Source organism: Python bivittatus, unplaced genomic scaffold (genome assembly GCF_059951505.1).
Source record: "Python bivittatus isolate LINGU-HERP-01145 unplaced genomic scaffold, Pbiv_v1 ctg000020_np1212, whole genome shotgun sequence".
NCBI lineage: Eukaryota > Metazoa > Chordata > Lepidosauria > Squamata > Pythonidae > Python > Python bivittatus.
Genome location: NW_028277030.1, coordinates 128,403,208 through 128,418,565, shown reverse-complemented (window position 1 = coordinate 128,418,565; position 15,358 = coordinate 128,403,208). Strand labels below are relative to the sequence as shown.

Below are 15,358 nucleotides of genomic sequence, written 5' to 3'. Positions count from 1 at the left end.
GATGATTGTCCTAATAAGACTTTTTAGTCTATTGCAACAATTTCTATTTTTTAAAATGCAGATTTCTATGTAAAAACAAGCTCAACAGAACCATACAAACTAAGGAGAGCTGCATTTGAGCAGGTCTTACTTCATCACAACCTGAAAAAATAAAGCCCCACTTTATACACTCATTTACTGCTATCCACTGCAGTAGTTCTGACACTGATAAGGGAATATATAAATCCTTCCTAAGAATGTGAGGATCAGTCTAGACCTAGTTCATGCCATGTTGCAAGTTGTCATATATTCATACCATGTCCTAATACGCACTGTCACTTAAAAATTTCCCTACTATCTGAATGTACATGCAGAATGTTCCTCTTTAATGCCTAGGCATTATTCAAGGCATTCAAGAGCTTTAATTGCTTAACTCCCCCATATAGTTCTTACTCCCTGCCTCAAGTAAATTAGAGACCAACAACAGCGATTAAGTGTTCAATAAAGACACCCACAGGAAACTGTTGTCTATACACACACACAGACACACACACAATTTCCATGTAGCTACTCCTGCTCTTTTTTCACTCTCATGAAGGCAAGATCAAAGAGAACTCTGAGCAGAATAGTACAGCCACTAAATCACCATAGTTGATTTTCCGTATTAAGTAAGCATACAGATCAGAGTTTGACAGAGTTTATGCTTCTTGAGCTATGAATGTGTTTTCTTGGCGGTATGGATATATCTGAGAGTAGAAAGCAGTATCCTAAGTCCACAAACTAGAGACTGGAAGGATGCTGCACCTCATAATATTCTTGTTGTTTTTCTTTATGATTGCTAAATTACTTCTCAAGGATTTGGACCCTAACTGAAATGACAAGGCTGAAAACTGTCACACAGTATATACCTTAGTATTATAGTCTTCAGGTACAATTCTTCCTTGCATAAGCTAGAATTGCATTGTAGGGTTTCAACTACATACAATTCAAAAATGCTTGTAACAGAAACATGTTCTAGGGCAACTAGACTGCAAAATAAAATAACCTTCATTAATCATCTCACAACTAAGCAGGTCTATCTCCCTAACTGACTGATTTCTCTTCCTCAACGGCTATGAAATAAAGGTATTTCATAGTTCCAAGGGGCAGATAATGAATCCACAAATCACAGAATGCCTGTGACAGAGATGCCCTAGTTACTGTCTCTGCATCATGACCTATTCCGTTTCAGCTACATAGTTTTGTCCAGGACTCCTTATCTGACTAATTGCTTGCTCCATTAAGAATTTGAGGCCCTTGTTCCAGACAACACTTAGGATGCTGACACTGACAGTAAGTATGGTAACACTTCAACTTCCCATCTCACATGAAAGGTATAAAAAGCATTCAGATACACATAACCTCCTCTATCAGGCATATTCCCTGGCATAAATCTGTATTAATCTTCTATCTCCAGACCTCAGCTACAAACTAGTATGCCTAGCAACAGAAATCACCCACCTGGGGCAGCATGCGATTTTCCTCCTCCAGCTGTCTTACTCTTGCTTCCAGCTGCCTAACATAGGACAAGGTTGATTCTAAAATTAAAAAGACAAAAGAAAAGGACTTGTATTACACAAAGAAGTCTGCTTTGGCAAACTCAAGGCCAGAATTACTCACGAACAGATTTCTGGTGCTCTCTCTTTTTTTTTGCAAAAACTAGTCTCTAAAATATATGGTAAAAGTGTTCTCTTTTTTATGGACTACATGGGGGAATGAGATGTATCCACAAACTTTTTAATTTTTCAAATGTCTAAATACTCAGATTGATAATATAGAACAGAGTTGGATGAATATTTGGCTTCCTCTTGAAAAAATGTTGACTACTCAAAACAGCTGAGCAGCCCAATTTGTTATGTGCTCTGTTGGGGAGTTCATTAGTTATGCTGCATTGTCTTGGACTCTGCAGAAATTACACAAAACTTTCTAAATGTTGTGGAGATTTAAATGGAAAGTTCACTGTTTTTTTTAATAATTGCTTCCACCTTGCTGTCCTCTTATTTTAACTCAAAAGTGCACAACTTAGACTTCTTTACCTTGAAGATTGATGTCTACACTCCATAAAGGAAATCAGGCCAGGACAAGAACATTAACTAATTAATAAATATAAATTAATTTTTAACTTACATTAAATTAATAAATACTATTTACTTGATTCTCCCCTTCTGTATAAATTTATTTCCTTCAAAGTAATTTTTCCACTTCCATCTATATGATACAAAGCATATATATGTATAAAATGAATCTCCTTCACAAACCCATATACACCCATGAAGGAGATATTTTTCCCTTTCTTTTTATGGAAGCTGAATGTTTATGGCCTAACTAATAGGTGGAGAAGGAACCATCTAGTGGATCCAGGAAGTGTTATTCCTTACATTTGTCTTCTATGTACAATTTGGGTTTTTCAATTTTATTTTCATTTACATATCTTTCTTCTTGACTCCAGCACCTCTGCATAGGACATAAAAAGCAAGGAGGTGGTATTTGCCCCAAGCTGACACCCACACTCTTTCATTCACCCTTTCCCAGAGGCTTCTTTAGGTTATAGTGAATAGGAGATGGAGGAAAAAGAATGCTGGAACCAACTTTTACTTTTCTCCTTTTATTTGGTTACTTGAGGTACCACCTGTCTCCCACAGCCTGGCTGATTCGAGGTTGGTGTGCTCTGGGTTCCTTCGATTAAACAATGTCATTTATCAGGACCCCGGAAAGACCCAAGCATTCTCTGTAGCAGCACCTGCCCTCCGGAATGAGGTTCCCCCCTGCTTGAGATTTGGATGGCCCCCACTCTGCTGTACTTTAGAAGAGCTGTGAAGACCTGGCTCTTCACCCAGGCCTTTGGTGAGGGACAGGGAGACCCCTCACTTCATCTGCCATCTTTTAACTTAATCTTCTATCTTGTATTGATTTTTATTGTTTTATTATTATTAAGTTGATTGTTGTGAACCACCCAGAGTTGTTGAGTCAGGTGGCATACAAGTTTAATAAACTATATTATTATTGGTGGTCGCACAGTCAGCCAGATGTTTAGATTGGATTTGGCATTTTTGTCCACCTACTGAGTCCATCCCAAGGACCTGTGATAGGCATATGTTATTTGATGGTGTTAAAGGTATCATTGCAGGATGTAAACTGTTCCAAGTAAAGCTGCCTTTTGCAATTGACTGATAGTGATTTTGTCAATGCACCATTGTTGCTACTTTATCATGCCATTGTTTGTAGTCACTCTGTGCAATCTTCTTGCATCAGCTAAATAGGTGGTCCACTGTTTCTTCAGCTTCTTTGCAGAGGCAGCATTTACTGTCTGTTGCTGTCTTCTCAATTCTGGCTTTGTGATGCATTTGTCCTTAAGGCTTGGTCTTGTGCAGCCAAAATTAGCCCCTCTGTCTCTTTCTTCAACTTTCCTCTCTTATCCATTGCCAGGTCTTCTTATCTGCTTTGTCTGCTAGTGTGTGTGTGTGTGTGTGTGTGTGTGTGTGTGTGTACTGCCCATGTAATACTTTGCCTTGCCATGTCTCTTTTCTATTCTTCATCTGATCTTTCCTGTAGTCCAATTTGGTCTCCTCAGTATTCAGTAAGCCTTCATGGTGCACTAGCTTCAGTGCATCTTCTTCACTGTCCTTCAGATATTCTTCTAATGCCTTTTTTTCTTCTTCAGTTGTGTGGTGTACTTGCAACATTCATGCCAACCTATGGTCCTTGGTAAGTAGAGTCTGTCAACATTGCTGCATGGATGAAGGGCATGATTCCTTGTCATTATTCTTCTGGTCTTCCTATCCAGGGCTTCTAGTTCTGTCTGAGTCTATTCCACTATTCCAGCTGTATAACTAATGATTGGAATTGTCCAGGTGTTAATCACCTTGATGGTACTTCCACCACTGAGTTTGGACTTTAATATCTTCTTCACTCTACTAACCTTATTCCTGACTTCAGTGTACTTAATGTTGTCAGCTTGAAGGATGCCCAGATATATGTAGTGATCTTCTTCATCCAGACTCTTGATGTTATTTCCATTAGGCATCTTGAATCCTTCGGTTTTCACTATTTTTCCCCTGTTGATTGTCAGGGTGGCACATTTGTCCAGTCCAAACTCCATTGCAATATCTTGGCTGTATATTTGGACAGTGTTGAACAGCAATTCCATTTCAGATGGTGTTTTTCCATACAGCTTCAGATTGTCCATGTAAAGGAGGTGGGATAGCCTGGCAGATGTTTTTGATGTGTGATAGCCATGGCCTGACTTATTCAGCACTGTTGACAGAGGAATCAATGCAATGACAAACAGTAGTGGTGATAGTGAGTCTTCTTGAAAAATTCCTCTCAATGTTAACCTCTCCCAGCCTATCATCATTGACCAGCAACTGTGTCTTCCATTGTGCCATTGATCTTTGCTTCTGATGTTTCTACTGACTCCTATTATTTCTAGGCACTTGATTATCCAGTCATGTTGCAGGGAGTCAAATGCCTTCTTGTAATCAATACAAGCTACATTCAAGTTGGTCTTCCTTCTCTTGGAGTTTTCCAAAATAATAATAATAATAATAATAATAATAATAATAATAATAATTACAACAATAGTCGCATAGTCAGCCAGATGTTTAGACTGGATTTGGAATTTTTATCCAACTATCAAGTCTATCTCAAGGACCTGTGATAGGCAGATGTTGTTGCTTGATGGTGTTAAAGGTATCATCACAGGATGTAAGCTGTTCCAAGTAAAGCTGCCTTTTGCAATTGACGGATGGTGATTTTGTCAATGCCAATGGTGCTCAAGTGGTGCTCCAGATGTTTTCAGATTGCACCTAAGGCACTTATTATCATTATCATCATCAAATATATGTATTCTCCTTCTCCTTCTATCCTAGATTTCAATGCCATTGTAGATGCACTCCCCCATTCCTTCCACTCCTCCAGTCTTAGTGGTAAAAATGGATGGGGCATGTTGTCAATGTCAAAAGAAGCCACCACAGCAGAGACCCAGAGGAGGACAAAATGGCCTAGGAGTTGTTGAGGAAAGTTAGGAAGGCAGAGAGAAGCAGCAGAAGTAGAAAAGACGGGTTTGGAAGAAAGGAAATAGTGATGCAGTGCCACATCATCCTTCTCAAGAGGCACTGGGGTCTGCACTGAACTCTTCCCTCTGCTGTCAGACCATGGGTGATTGCACTCCTCTATTCTAATTGAAGAATTAGCTGACACTTCAAAAGCCTCACCCAAAAAAAGAAACAGGAGAGAACACTCAAAATCTACAGTATAGGAAAAATCAAGTTGTAACCATTTTAAAACAACTATGATACACAAGATATATCACTCAATGGAAACACAGCCTTACTACAGCCCAGGTCCATATATTCAGTAATGTTACAGAAATTTTCCTCTCAACCAAGACAGCAACTGCTGTGTTTAAAAAGCACTCATGTGGACAGAAAGCTATGAGCTCAACCTTAAGTAACTTTGCTTCTGCTGCTGAGATAGCTAGACCAACATCACCTCATCTCCTAGGCAACCTACAGAATAAGAAGTAACAGTGATGGATGAGGCTTCATTTCCTTCCATTCCAAAATTTGTTGGAGATTTAAATAGGCTCACACACTGGGAGTGAATGTGAATTGTGGATGATCAAGGTAGCAATCCATTGTGGTTTGACAGAAGTGATTAATATACAATGTGCAAAGCAGACTAAAAATAGGACTGTGAGACAGAAGGGGGAGAAGTGATCCAAGCCTTTAGGTGCTTTGCTATGCAAGAGTTGTCACAGTAAGTGATGGGTGATCTTATGATGATTTGAAAATTAGCATACACTGGCTGCAAAGTTTCATTACAGCAATTCTTGTCTTTGGGCCCACCCACTGTGTACTTTGAATTCCCGCAATCAAGATCAGTTCTGAGTTTCAGCAGGCCCTTGTATTGGTGCCATTTTATGGATCTAATGTATTGGAAACGCCCCCCCAGCCAGCAGACGATAAGCTATAGAAAAGTGGAAGCATCAGCAGCTTTCAATAAGTGTTACTTCACAAATTGCTATTTATTTCAGTTTCATTTTGCCTCTTAAGAATTTTCTGTGGATTGATGCGGTCACTGCTTCTGTCTTATAAACAAGAAGCTAAGGCTGAGAAACTGCATTAAGAGAGGTAAACAGACCTACTATCTTCCACAGATTTTCCCCATTTCTGAATAGGATACCATCCTTATGTTTAGGATATTTTTGTTCAAATCCCAGTTTAGTTATACACTCAGAAAGCATGGGCAATTCACTCCTTCCTTTGCGTTAGCAAACTTGTCAAAGCCTTTGATGGCATTATTATAATGTTATAAATAAATAAATAAATATAAATTTTTAAAAGACTATAATTATCAAATTTATATAGTGGCGTAAAAGTGACTCTGGGTGGCATACGACAATTAATTTTAAAAAATAAATATATAAAACCAGTCATTATTAAAATATAAAAAACCAAAGGCACAAGGGAGAATGAATATTAGCCATAGTAATGGAGCCATCTTAAAATTTCACCGGTCCTCTCAACCCCCAGGCTTGATGGCATAGCCAGGTCTTGAGGAACTTCTGGAATATTAACAGGGATGGAGCTAACCTCACTTCAGGGGTGAGAATGTTCCATAGGGTGGGGACCACAGTACAGAGGGCTCATCTCCTGGGACTTGCCAAGTGTAGTTCCCTAGTAGATGGGACCTGCAGCATGCCTTCTCTACCAGATCTGATGGGACGGGCAGATATAATCAGGGAGAGGCAGTCTCTCAGTCTTGTAGCTGTTATACATGTATTTTGATCCCACCCCACCCCCTTCTTGGATGCACCTATAACTCCTCTCAGGCAGAATGAGATGTCCTAGTGTAGGCAAAACCATTAAGAATGCTTGGTTGAATCAGACATAAGTCTTTTCATCTATAATTCTGTTTCCAAGAAGAGCCAACTAGATGAGACTCAAAGCTTACAAGCAGAACATCTAACTGAAGGTCTTCTCTTTGCATTTACCTCCAACAAACGATAGCAAAAGTCTATTCCCTCTGTGCACTGATGTTCCTTCTGGCTATCATGGCTTTGCAAATCTGCTATGAATCTGTTTGATCATTTTTATTTAAATCATGTGTGTGAACTATTACCACCTAATTTTGTTACAGTAAATTCCTCAGGTTAATTATGTGTGGTGTGAGATACAACGTAGTATATGTCCTGAATCTACTGATTACAAATATTATGTTATCAGAAAGTACAGTATGTCTTGTACTTTTCTTACTATTGTTTAATTAAGATCTAACCCCTAACTTTCAATAATTATTAGAGTCCATAGTTTTGTCTGACATTAACCAAACCCCAAAAGCACTAAGTTCCTCCTCCTTTCTCCCTCCCTCCTTCTCTGCATTATCCAAAGGTAGACAAGAATATAAGAGAGAAATGCTTCAGTTGCTTGTTTGAAACCACAAATACAGGTAAAGTAAAGCCTCTTCAATATACTTGTGGCTTTCCAAGTCTTTAGGGATAGCCTCTCATGCCCAAGAAATGACAGGCTTTAGAGTGTCAAAAAAAGAAAGAAAGAAAAAGAAAAAAGAAGTAATCTGCCAAGACAAATGCATGAGCTGTTTCTTTTCTGGTAAGCACTTCCTTGACTGCTTCATCTTTCACTGATACTTTGTTGTTCCTCACCACCCCCTTCAGTGCAGCCACATCAGAATCCAGATTCCATTCCCTCTATATCCCAGCTATATTTAATCACTAGTATGGTCTATCATCTTGATCAACCTTGACCAATGTATTGATACAAAAAGAGCATGGACTGAAATGCTTGAGACAGAAGAATATACGGACATCAAAATGACATTACATCCACATGTCTCATTATTTTCTCAGCAACAAAGATCCACTTTCTTAGGCTATTCTTATTGCACCTAAGGGTAAATATGGTGTTCTACTATCCTAAATCAACTCTTCCTATGAGAAGAGTAGGCACAGGCATCTGGCAGTTCTTTCCTGGCCTTATTGAAAATAACACATGAAGTCAAATCATGTGGTCTGCTACTGAACTCAGGGCTTAGAGTTTAATCAATGTGCTTTGAGTCTTCAAGCAACAAATGCAGGTATCAGAATCTACAACTGGCAAGTAAAATTTGTGAATCCATATTGTCCACATAAAGAATAAAGTAATCCATTACTCTGAGGTCAAATAAGGTCAAAAATTTCATCAGCCACCTCTTTTTTGCTTAAGATACAAGGATTTTAACATCTTTTGGCTGGAACTAAAGAATAAACCTCTACCTCTTTTTTTTAAATAAAAACTTTATTAAGTTATAAAAAGCATACAGGTAAAAGCAAATAAGAACTAATAATCAAAAAGAAAAGTAGAGAACAAAAGAGTTAAAGATATAGAAAGAATACAGAAGTGATGAAAATTAAAGAAAAAGGAAAAAAAATTAAGCCTTTACCTCATAGCATCTACGTATCGTATTTGAAAACCAACTTCAGCTCCCCCACTGCTGTTGGATATTTAAATAGCCTTTCATGAATTCTATGGTCATGAAGAACTCTACTTACTCATTTTTCTACAAGCGTAAGTTACTGTTGCTAAATCCACAGATCACAGCTCTTTATCTATCTTAGCAAATGCATCCATGGAGTTTGACAGGAACTAATGCAGGGACTATAGCTAGGTCTTGAGGGAAGTATAGCCCACCATTTAAAGTGTCAATGACCATGTAGCTTTTATATATAACTATATTTAAAAAGTTGATAAAAAAGGAGATCCCCACTCAGTCACTAATACTATGTAATTACTCCAGATAAGCTCCCTCCCTGCCAATGTCATTTTAGTGGCTCTCCTTCATTGGATATGTTCTCACAGAAGATGGACAATTTATTGGGGAGGTTTTAATTTGGATATCTGCATAGAGAAGGGAGTTGGACTCAAGGACAGTATTTTTACTGCAGCATAGATATAAACTCAGATTAACTTAATAATATACAATTAATCAAAACAAATCACGGACTACAGATTATCCTTGCTTTCTATCATAACTTCTGCTCCACGGACAGCTGCATTTTGCGTTTCTACAATTTTGTGGGGGCAGGGGTGTCTCATTAAATTTGTAGCTTATTGTACAGCATCAGCCTTTCCTTCAGAAAATATTCTCCACTATCCCTTAACAAATAATTTTTTTACTTAAAAAAATCTTGGTGATGAATGGTCAATATACTGGTATAGGCCTTCACAGCCAGTATCTGTTGAGCAGTATTAGGCTTCACGGTTTAGTGTCCATGATCTAGACACCAAATTTCCATATAATAATATGGAAAAATTACACACACACACACACACACACACACACACACACACACAGAGTTATATATGTAACAGATTTCCTGATGTTTCACCAGCAACTGTGGCTGGCATCTTCACAGTCACTAAAACCTGAAGCCCAACACTGTCCAACTCACTGCTCTAGCATGGTTAGGAAATGAAACCCAGGATGAAGTGCTCTTCCTGCCACGAAATGAGCAGCTCTCAGCACGATGCGAACAGGATCTGTAAGGTTTGAACCTTCAATGTGTTTTACGTATATGTGTATACCTTGTATGTATATATGTATATGCCTTGAATCCTACAGTTTAAAGTCCTGGTTTTGTTCACATGAATGAGTTTTCATTATCAAAAGTTATGTCCACGAATCCTTACCTGTAACTTCTGATTCAAGTATTGGGTCAGGGCTATTAGCAAAATCAACCACCTCTTCTGCCTCCCCTCCCTTTTTTTTCCTTAATGACAATTTGCAGAAGGTACTTATTTATCCCACCTCTTCTCTCTCAAGTGCCCCTACATTTTTTTCCTAAAAACAAAACAAAACAAAACAAAACAAAACAAAACACTCCATTATATGTGCTGTTCATAATTACCAGCTTCTATACTTCTCTTTAGGGATCACTATCCCACTGATTTTTTTTTACTTTTGAGGATGAATACAGAAGGCTGCACTTTTACCAAGGAATCTTCTAGGCAGAGGAGAGTAACAGACAAAAAAGCTGAGATGGTGTGTACTGTTGGTCCTCAGGATGAGATGGACACTCCCTCCTTGTTGATGGAGAGAGCTCCACATTAGAAAGAGATGTGAGTGATGTGAAACCTAGATGGAGCTTGGCCAGATGCCAGGGGGCTCAAGACAAAACTAGCTCATTACTGCCTTCTAGGTAGGCCAGTTCAGGAAACCAACATCATAAGAAATCCTAAAACTCAACTTTATTGATATACATTATAATAACAGAATCTTGAAAGCTTGACAACATTTCCCTTTCCCTCCTTCTTATGCCAAAGGGACAATCTTAAGTTTCTTTCTCACCCTGTCCTATTTTTCTGGGCTAAATTTATGTTTTACTAGTGGTTGCCATTTATCTTCTCCAAAATCATCTCTGTGCTCCTCTACATTTACAATAACAGAGGTATCACCAACTATCCCTACTGAAAAACAAACAGCTCAAAGCCTGTAAGATTGCCAGGTTTGAACTTGGTATCCAGTATACTGTACAGAGATAGTTGGAGTTTTACACTTGAGGCTCGCAAACTCTCAAACTCCTAGTCTAGGAGAACCTGACAACTACATTTAATCCAGAGACTGAATGGGACACTCTGTGGGTAAAAAAGGAAAAACACTGAATTCTAGTACATGTATGAGATAGAAACAAACACTACCTGCCATTCCCAACTTGGATGGCCTTTTCTTGTCAGTCTAGCATCCTCTTGTATTTCTGCAATGGATCAGTCCCTCCATCTTAATTACAGTAATTTTGCTATTTTTGAAATTTTATATTGAAAGTCAAAGGTTTTTCTTTCCCCCAGAACTGAGTATTACCAACTATTATATGCCCTGAGGAGCTTCCAACCTAAAGTGGGGCAGGAAAAACAGTTTATCTATTGCATGTCTTTCCTTCAATGAAATATACCACTGAAGTGAATAGTAGTGCATGTGGGAGCATATATTTTTATGTGTTTATGTGGCTAGCCATTAGCTATCAACTGATATTATCAATTTATAGTCATTGCCAAAACATATGATACACTGATATTTTCTGTTTCCACAGTAAAAAAAAAATTCTTCAAATAGCTGGGTTAAAAACAGAATACGCAGTTACAGTATATGATTATATGAGGTAGATGTTCCTGTGTAAATGAAAATATACACGTTCATATCAGGTAATGAAACATTTTCAGTGCACTAACCAGTGATGAATTAGACTCAAGTATTTTCTCATATAATCATATTTTTAAAAAATTCATGCACATCCCATTTTAGCTTTTCCCATGTCATAACCAATCTCTTTCTCATCTGTAATTATAAATCCATAGCTATTTGATTTGTTTATTTCTCTATCAAACCAAATGTAGAATTTTTGTCTATGTGGTAGTTAATCCACTAGAACTCAGTGCCAAATATGTAGCTGCAATCACCACTAAATAAAGCTTTAGCACTTGTAAGCTTTATTCTTTGCTAGCCAAATTACAAGTAGAACTACATCTTCTCCCTTTACCTCAAGTATTATTCTGTTAGCTAATGCAGTTCTTTTTAGAAATCAGCCAACAGCTCCACTTTACACTCGCTTTTAGATGAATATCCCTGTGGTACCACTTTGACCAGCACTTGATAACACCACATGGAAAACATTATTTCATTTCCCACGGTGCTTTATGCTGGGGTGTAAAGGAAACAGCATAAAGCAAACAGCTCCCCTATCCAGCCACATGGTACTAATGTGATCAATGGGGAGAAAAATTCAGCCATGATACCATGCCTGGTGTTTTCCAAATTTTCCAACTTGCTTCTCTCAAGTCAGATTCCACAGAAGGTCATGGAAAATAACAGGGCTAAGCTCCTGTGGGACTTCCAGATACAGATGGACAGGCAGACATTGTGGTAGTAAACAAGGACCAGAAGACAGTGGTGGTGATAGATGTAGTGGTGCCAAGTGACAGCAACATCAGGAAGAAGGAGTATGAGAAGCTGGAGTAATACCAGGGCCTGAAGGAGGAAATAGAGAGGATGTGGAAAGTAAAGGCCAAAGTGGTTCCAGTGGTGGTAGAAGCACTCAGGACTGTGACTCCTAAGCTGGGAAAGTGGCTCCAACAGGTCCCAGGAACAACATCAGAGCTCTCTGTCAAGAAGACTGCAATGCTAGGAACAGTTAAGATTCTGCATAGAACCCTCAAGCTCCCAGGCCTTTGGTAGAAGACCGAGACTGAGGAAGACATATACCACCATATGGATGAGAGGGGATTTTTTTTTTGTTTAATATAAATACTGCATATGCTTCTTACTATCCCTGTGGGCATAAAATAAAACATAAATATCTATAATCCATACATGCCACAATTTCATCCTATGTTAGTTTCCCCACCTGTTTTTTTTTCCGCTGACGAGAACTCTGCATATTAAAAGTTACAATTTGAATGTACAAAAGAAGACAGTTCCAGTTAGATAACATTTCAAAATCAATACTGCAATCTTACCGACAAAGTAAAAAACAGATTTTTTAAAAAAAGAATTCAGACTTAGAGAAGAGATGGTATAATGAAGATTCAAGTAGAAAACGCCAAAAGAAAATTATTTATATTTATTTATTACCATATTTTTCTATTTCCCATTAACAATCTGTTTTCTGGATTTGCAGCAATGGAGAATAAAACTACACTATCTAAAACTACAAAATGTACATAAATTAAATATAAATTAAACAGATCAAAAGAAAAACACTGGTAGGCAGGTAGGTAGGTAGAAGAGAGAGAGAGTGTGCGCAAATTATGGGCAAAGTAATACAAAATCTTGTTTAGAAGGTCTCTGACATCATAATTTAAACCACTGGCTCTCAACGGGGGCGGTACCGCCCCCCGGGGGGCGGTGGGAGGATGCTGAGGGGCAATGAACTTGTTTTGGGCGGTAGGGGGGTGGTGGGCATGTTTTGGGCGGTAGAGGGACGATGAGCATGTTTTGGCATTCGAACTTAATTTTAAAACTCCCCAAAAAATTTATTAAATCGATTATCCAGTTTACACCATTTGTATCAGCAATAAAATGAACTTACGCGACGGCTGCCCTCATGCACTTCTAAGAATGGTGAGACGAATTTGTATTCTAGGTAGGATGACCTTGAAGAACTCGACACTACGATTCTTCTCCGATCCCAACCAGCACAGCGCATGCGTCAGCTGTCTTCCCGTGCAATTAATCGCAGTGCGTGCGTTGAGCGTCCTTTCAATATGAATGTTTGATTTGACCCGTGTTTCTTCATTCGCTTCATTTTTTTTGCATTAGTCATTTTAATTTTAATAAAAGGAATGCAATTACCTTCCAGGGCAAAAGTATCGAGTTAAATCGAACAAATTTGGTAAGTCTACTGAAAAAAATTACTTAAAATTTTTGCCTTTTATAATTCAGTAACTCCCCCCCCGCCTCCCCAAAGGGTGGCGTTGAAAAATTTTCCGCTCCTTGGGGGGGGCAGCAGCTTCAAAAAGGTTGAGAATCACTGATTTAAACCTATGCCATATCAGGCTAATGCCAGTTATGTAGAAGTGTCAGAAGAGGCACATCTGGGTCTCAAACTCCTCCTAGAAGATTTCGTTGTTGTTGGTTTGTTTCTTTTTGTATTCCTCTTCAATTGGAGGCAATGGCAGGGGAATAATTTATATTCATTCAATGGGACTGACAGAAATGGACTGGCAGACAGTGAAGATCACAAACTGCTGGCATAATATGACTACATTTGCCAAACCCTGTTAACAGTTCTGTTGTTTACCTCAGGTCATTTTAGAAATGAAAATTCCAAAATCAAGAAGGTTGCCAGATAATTAGTTACAGATACTGTCTATTCAGATAATGTAGTAGGTATACCAGCCTAAACCGGTAAAGGATGCTACTGGTGGTTCAAAATGCAGCAATGTGAGTAGTAATAGGAACTCTTTGTTATGCCCATATGTCACCACTGCTATGCGAGCTGCACTGACTGCCAGTTGGCTTCTGGGTACAATTCAAGGGGCTGGTTGTTACCTTTAAAGCCCTTCATGGCATAGGACTTGGTTACCCAAGGGACCACCTTTCTCCCATTGTTTCTGCCCGCCCAGTATGTTTGGGCAAAGTGGGTGCACTCCAGGTCCATTCTATTACTGTGAATATGGGACATAGGAACCATGCCTTCTCTGTTGCAGCCCCCACCCTCCAGAATTGCACCCCCTCAAAAGATACAGACAGTGCCTCTCTCCTGGGGTTCTGAAAAGCTTTAAAACCTGGCTTTGGTCCCAGGCCTGGGGTTAATGTGTTGGAAAGGAGGGGGCTGTCATACTTGGTTTTAATGGTTGTTTTTAGTCCAGGCTGTCTTGTTTCATATTTTTAATTGTTTTAATCATTAATTAGATTTTGTAAACTGCCCAGAGTCCACTGGAGTGGGAAGCTATTAGCTATTAAATCTAATAAATAAAATAATAATTACAGCATTGAGCCCACCTGAAACTTCTGTGATAATGCAGGATTCAAGAATATAGCTCCAGTGATGAACTTGAACTTAGAGGAAGTACAATCTCCCTCCAAAATAGGTCAAGATGAGCCATCCACGAACCACGTCTCTACTTTGTCTGGCTTAATTCTAGCTTTATTATGACTCATTTTATCCATTACTGCATCTAGACACCATCTCAAACATCAAGTGTCTCAATTGGATATAAAGAAAAGAAGAAAAAGATATGAGTTTCAAGATCGCTTTCTTAGTAGTTTCACAGGGATACTAGGGAGGAGGGGGAATAAATACTGTTGCTTTTATCTCCTCTTTACTCTTTCAGGCACTTGGAAAGTCAGGAACAGAAGGATCAAACTAAAAAAAAAAGGCAGTAAATTCATTAGGAACTACATTCTCTAAATAGTGATGCCTGTGGCAAACGTCAGTTAAAAGTCTTTATTGTTGTTACATCTCAATTTCCTCCAGTGACTATAATTTTTTTTCTGATCCCTCTATTTTACCTTTGCAGAGCTTAACCCTAACCTGTGAGGTATGCTAGGCTGAGTCAATAACTAACCTAATCTGTTCAGTTTCATTACTAAACAGGATTTGAACTAGGATTTTCCAAGACCCATTCTAACACTTCAGTTATTAAATAACACAAATTTAAATGTAAAAAAACCCCAAACAATATTATGGAATAACATTATTAACTTTCCAGTGTTTGTTATGTTGCTATGTTTCTGGAAAGAAATGTCACACTGAAAAATTTCTAGGATTTTCATATTCTTTCTAGATTAAGGACTTATAGCCATAGCCACAAATCAAGATAGAATCCAAGACCAAATACTGCAAATT

The 15,358-nt window shown here is 38.5% G+C and overlaps 1 protein-coding gene across 2 annotated transcripts in view; it reads right to left on the bottom strand.

The window, feature by feature from the left end:
- Nucleotides 1–15,358, bottom strand: part of CCDC85A (coiled-coil domain containing 85A) — a 154,792-nt gene that overhangs the window by 46,677 nt on the left and 92,757 nt on the right. For both annotated transcript variants that reach the window (XM_088149586.1, XM_088149590.1), the window contains exon 3: nucleotides 1,480–1,556. In XM_088149586.1, the coding sequence (XP_088005712.1) occupies nucleotides 1,480–1,556 (77 nt within the window). The remainder of the gene's footprint in view (nucleotides 1–1,479; nucleotides 1,557–15,358) is intronic.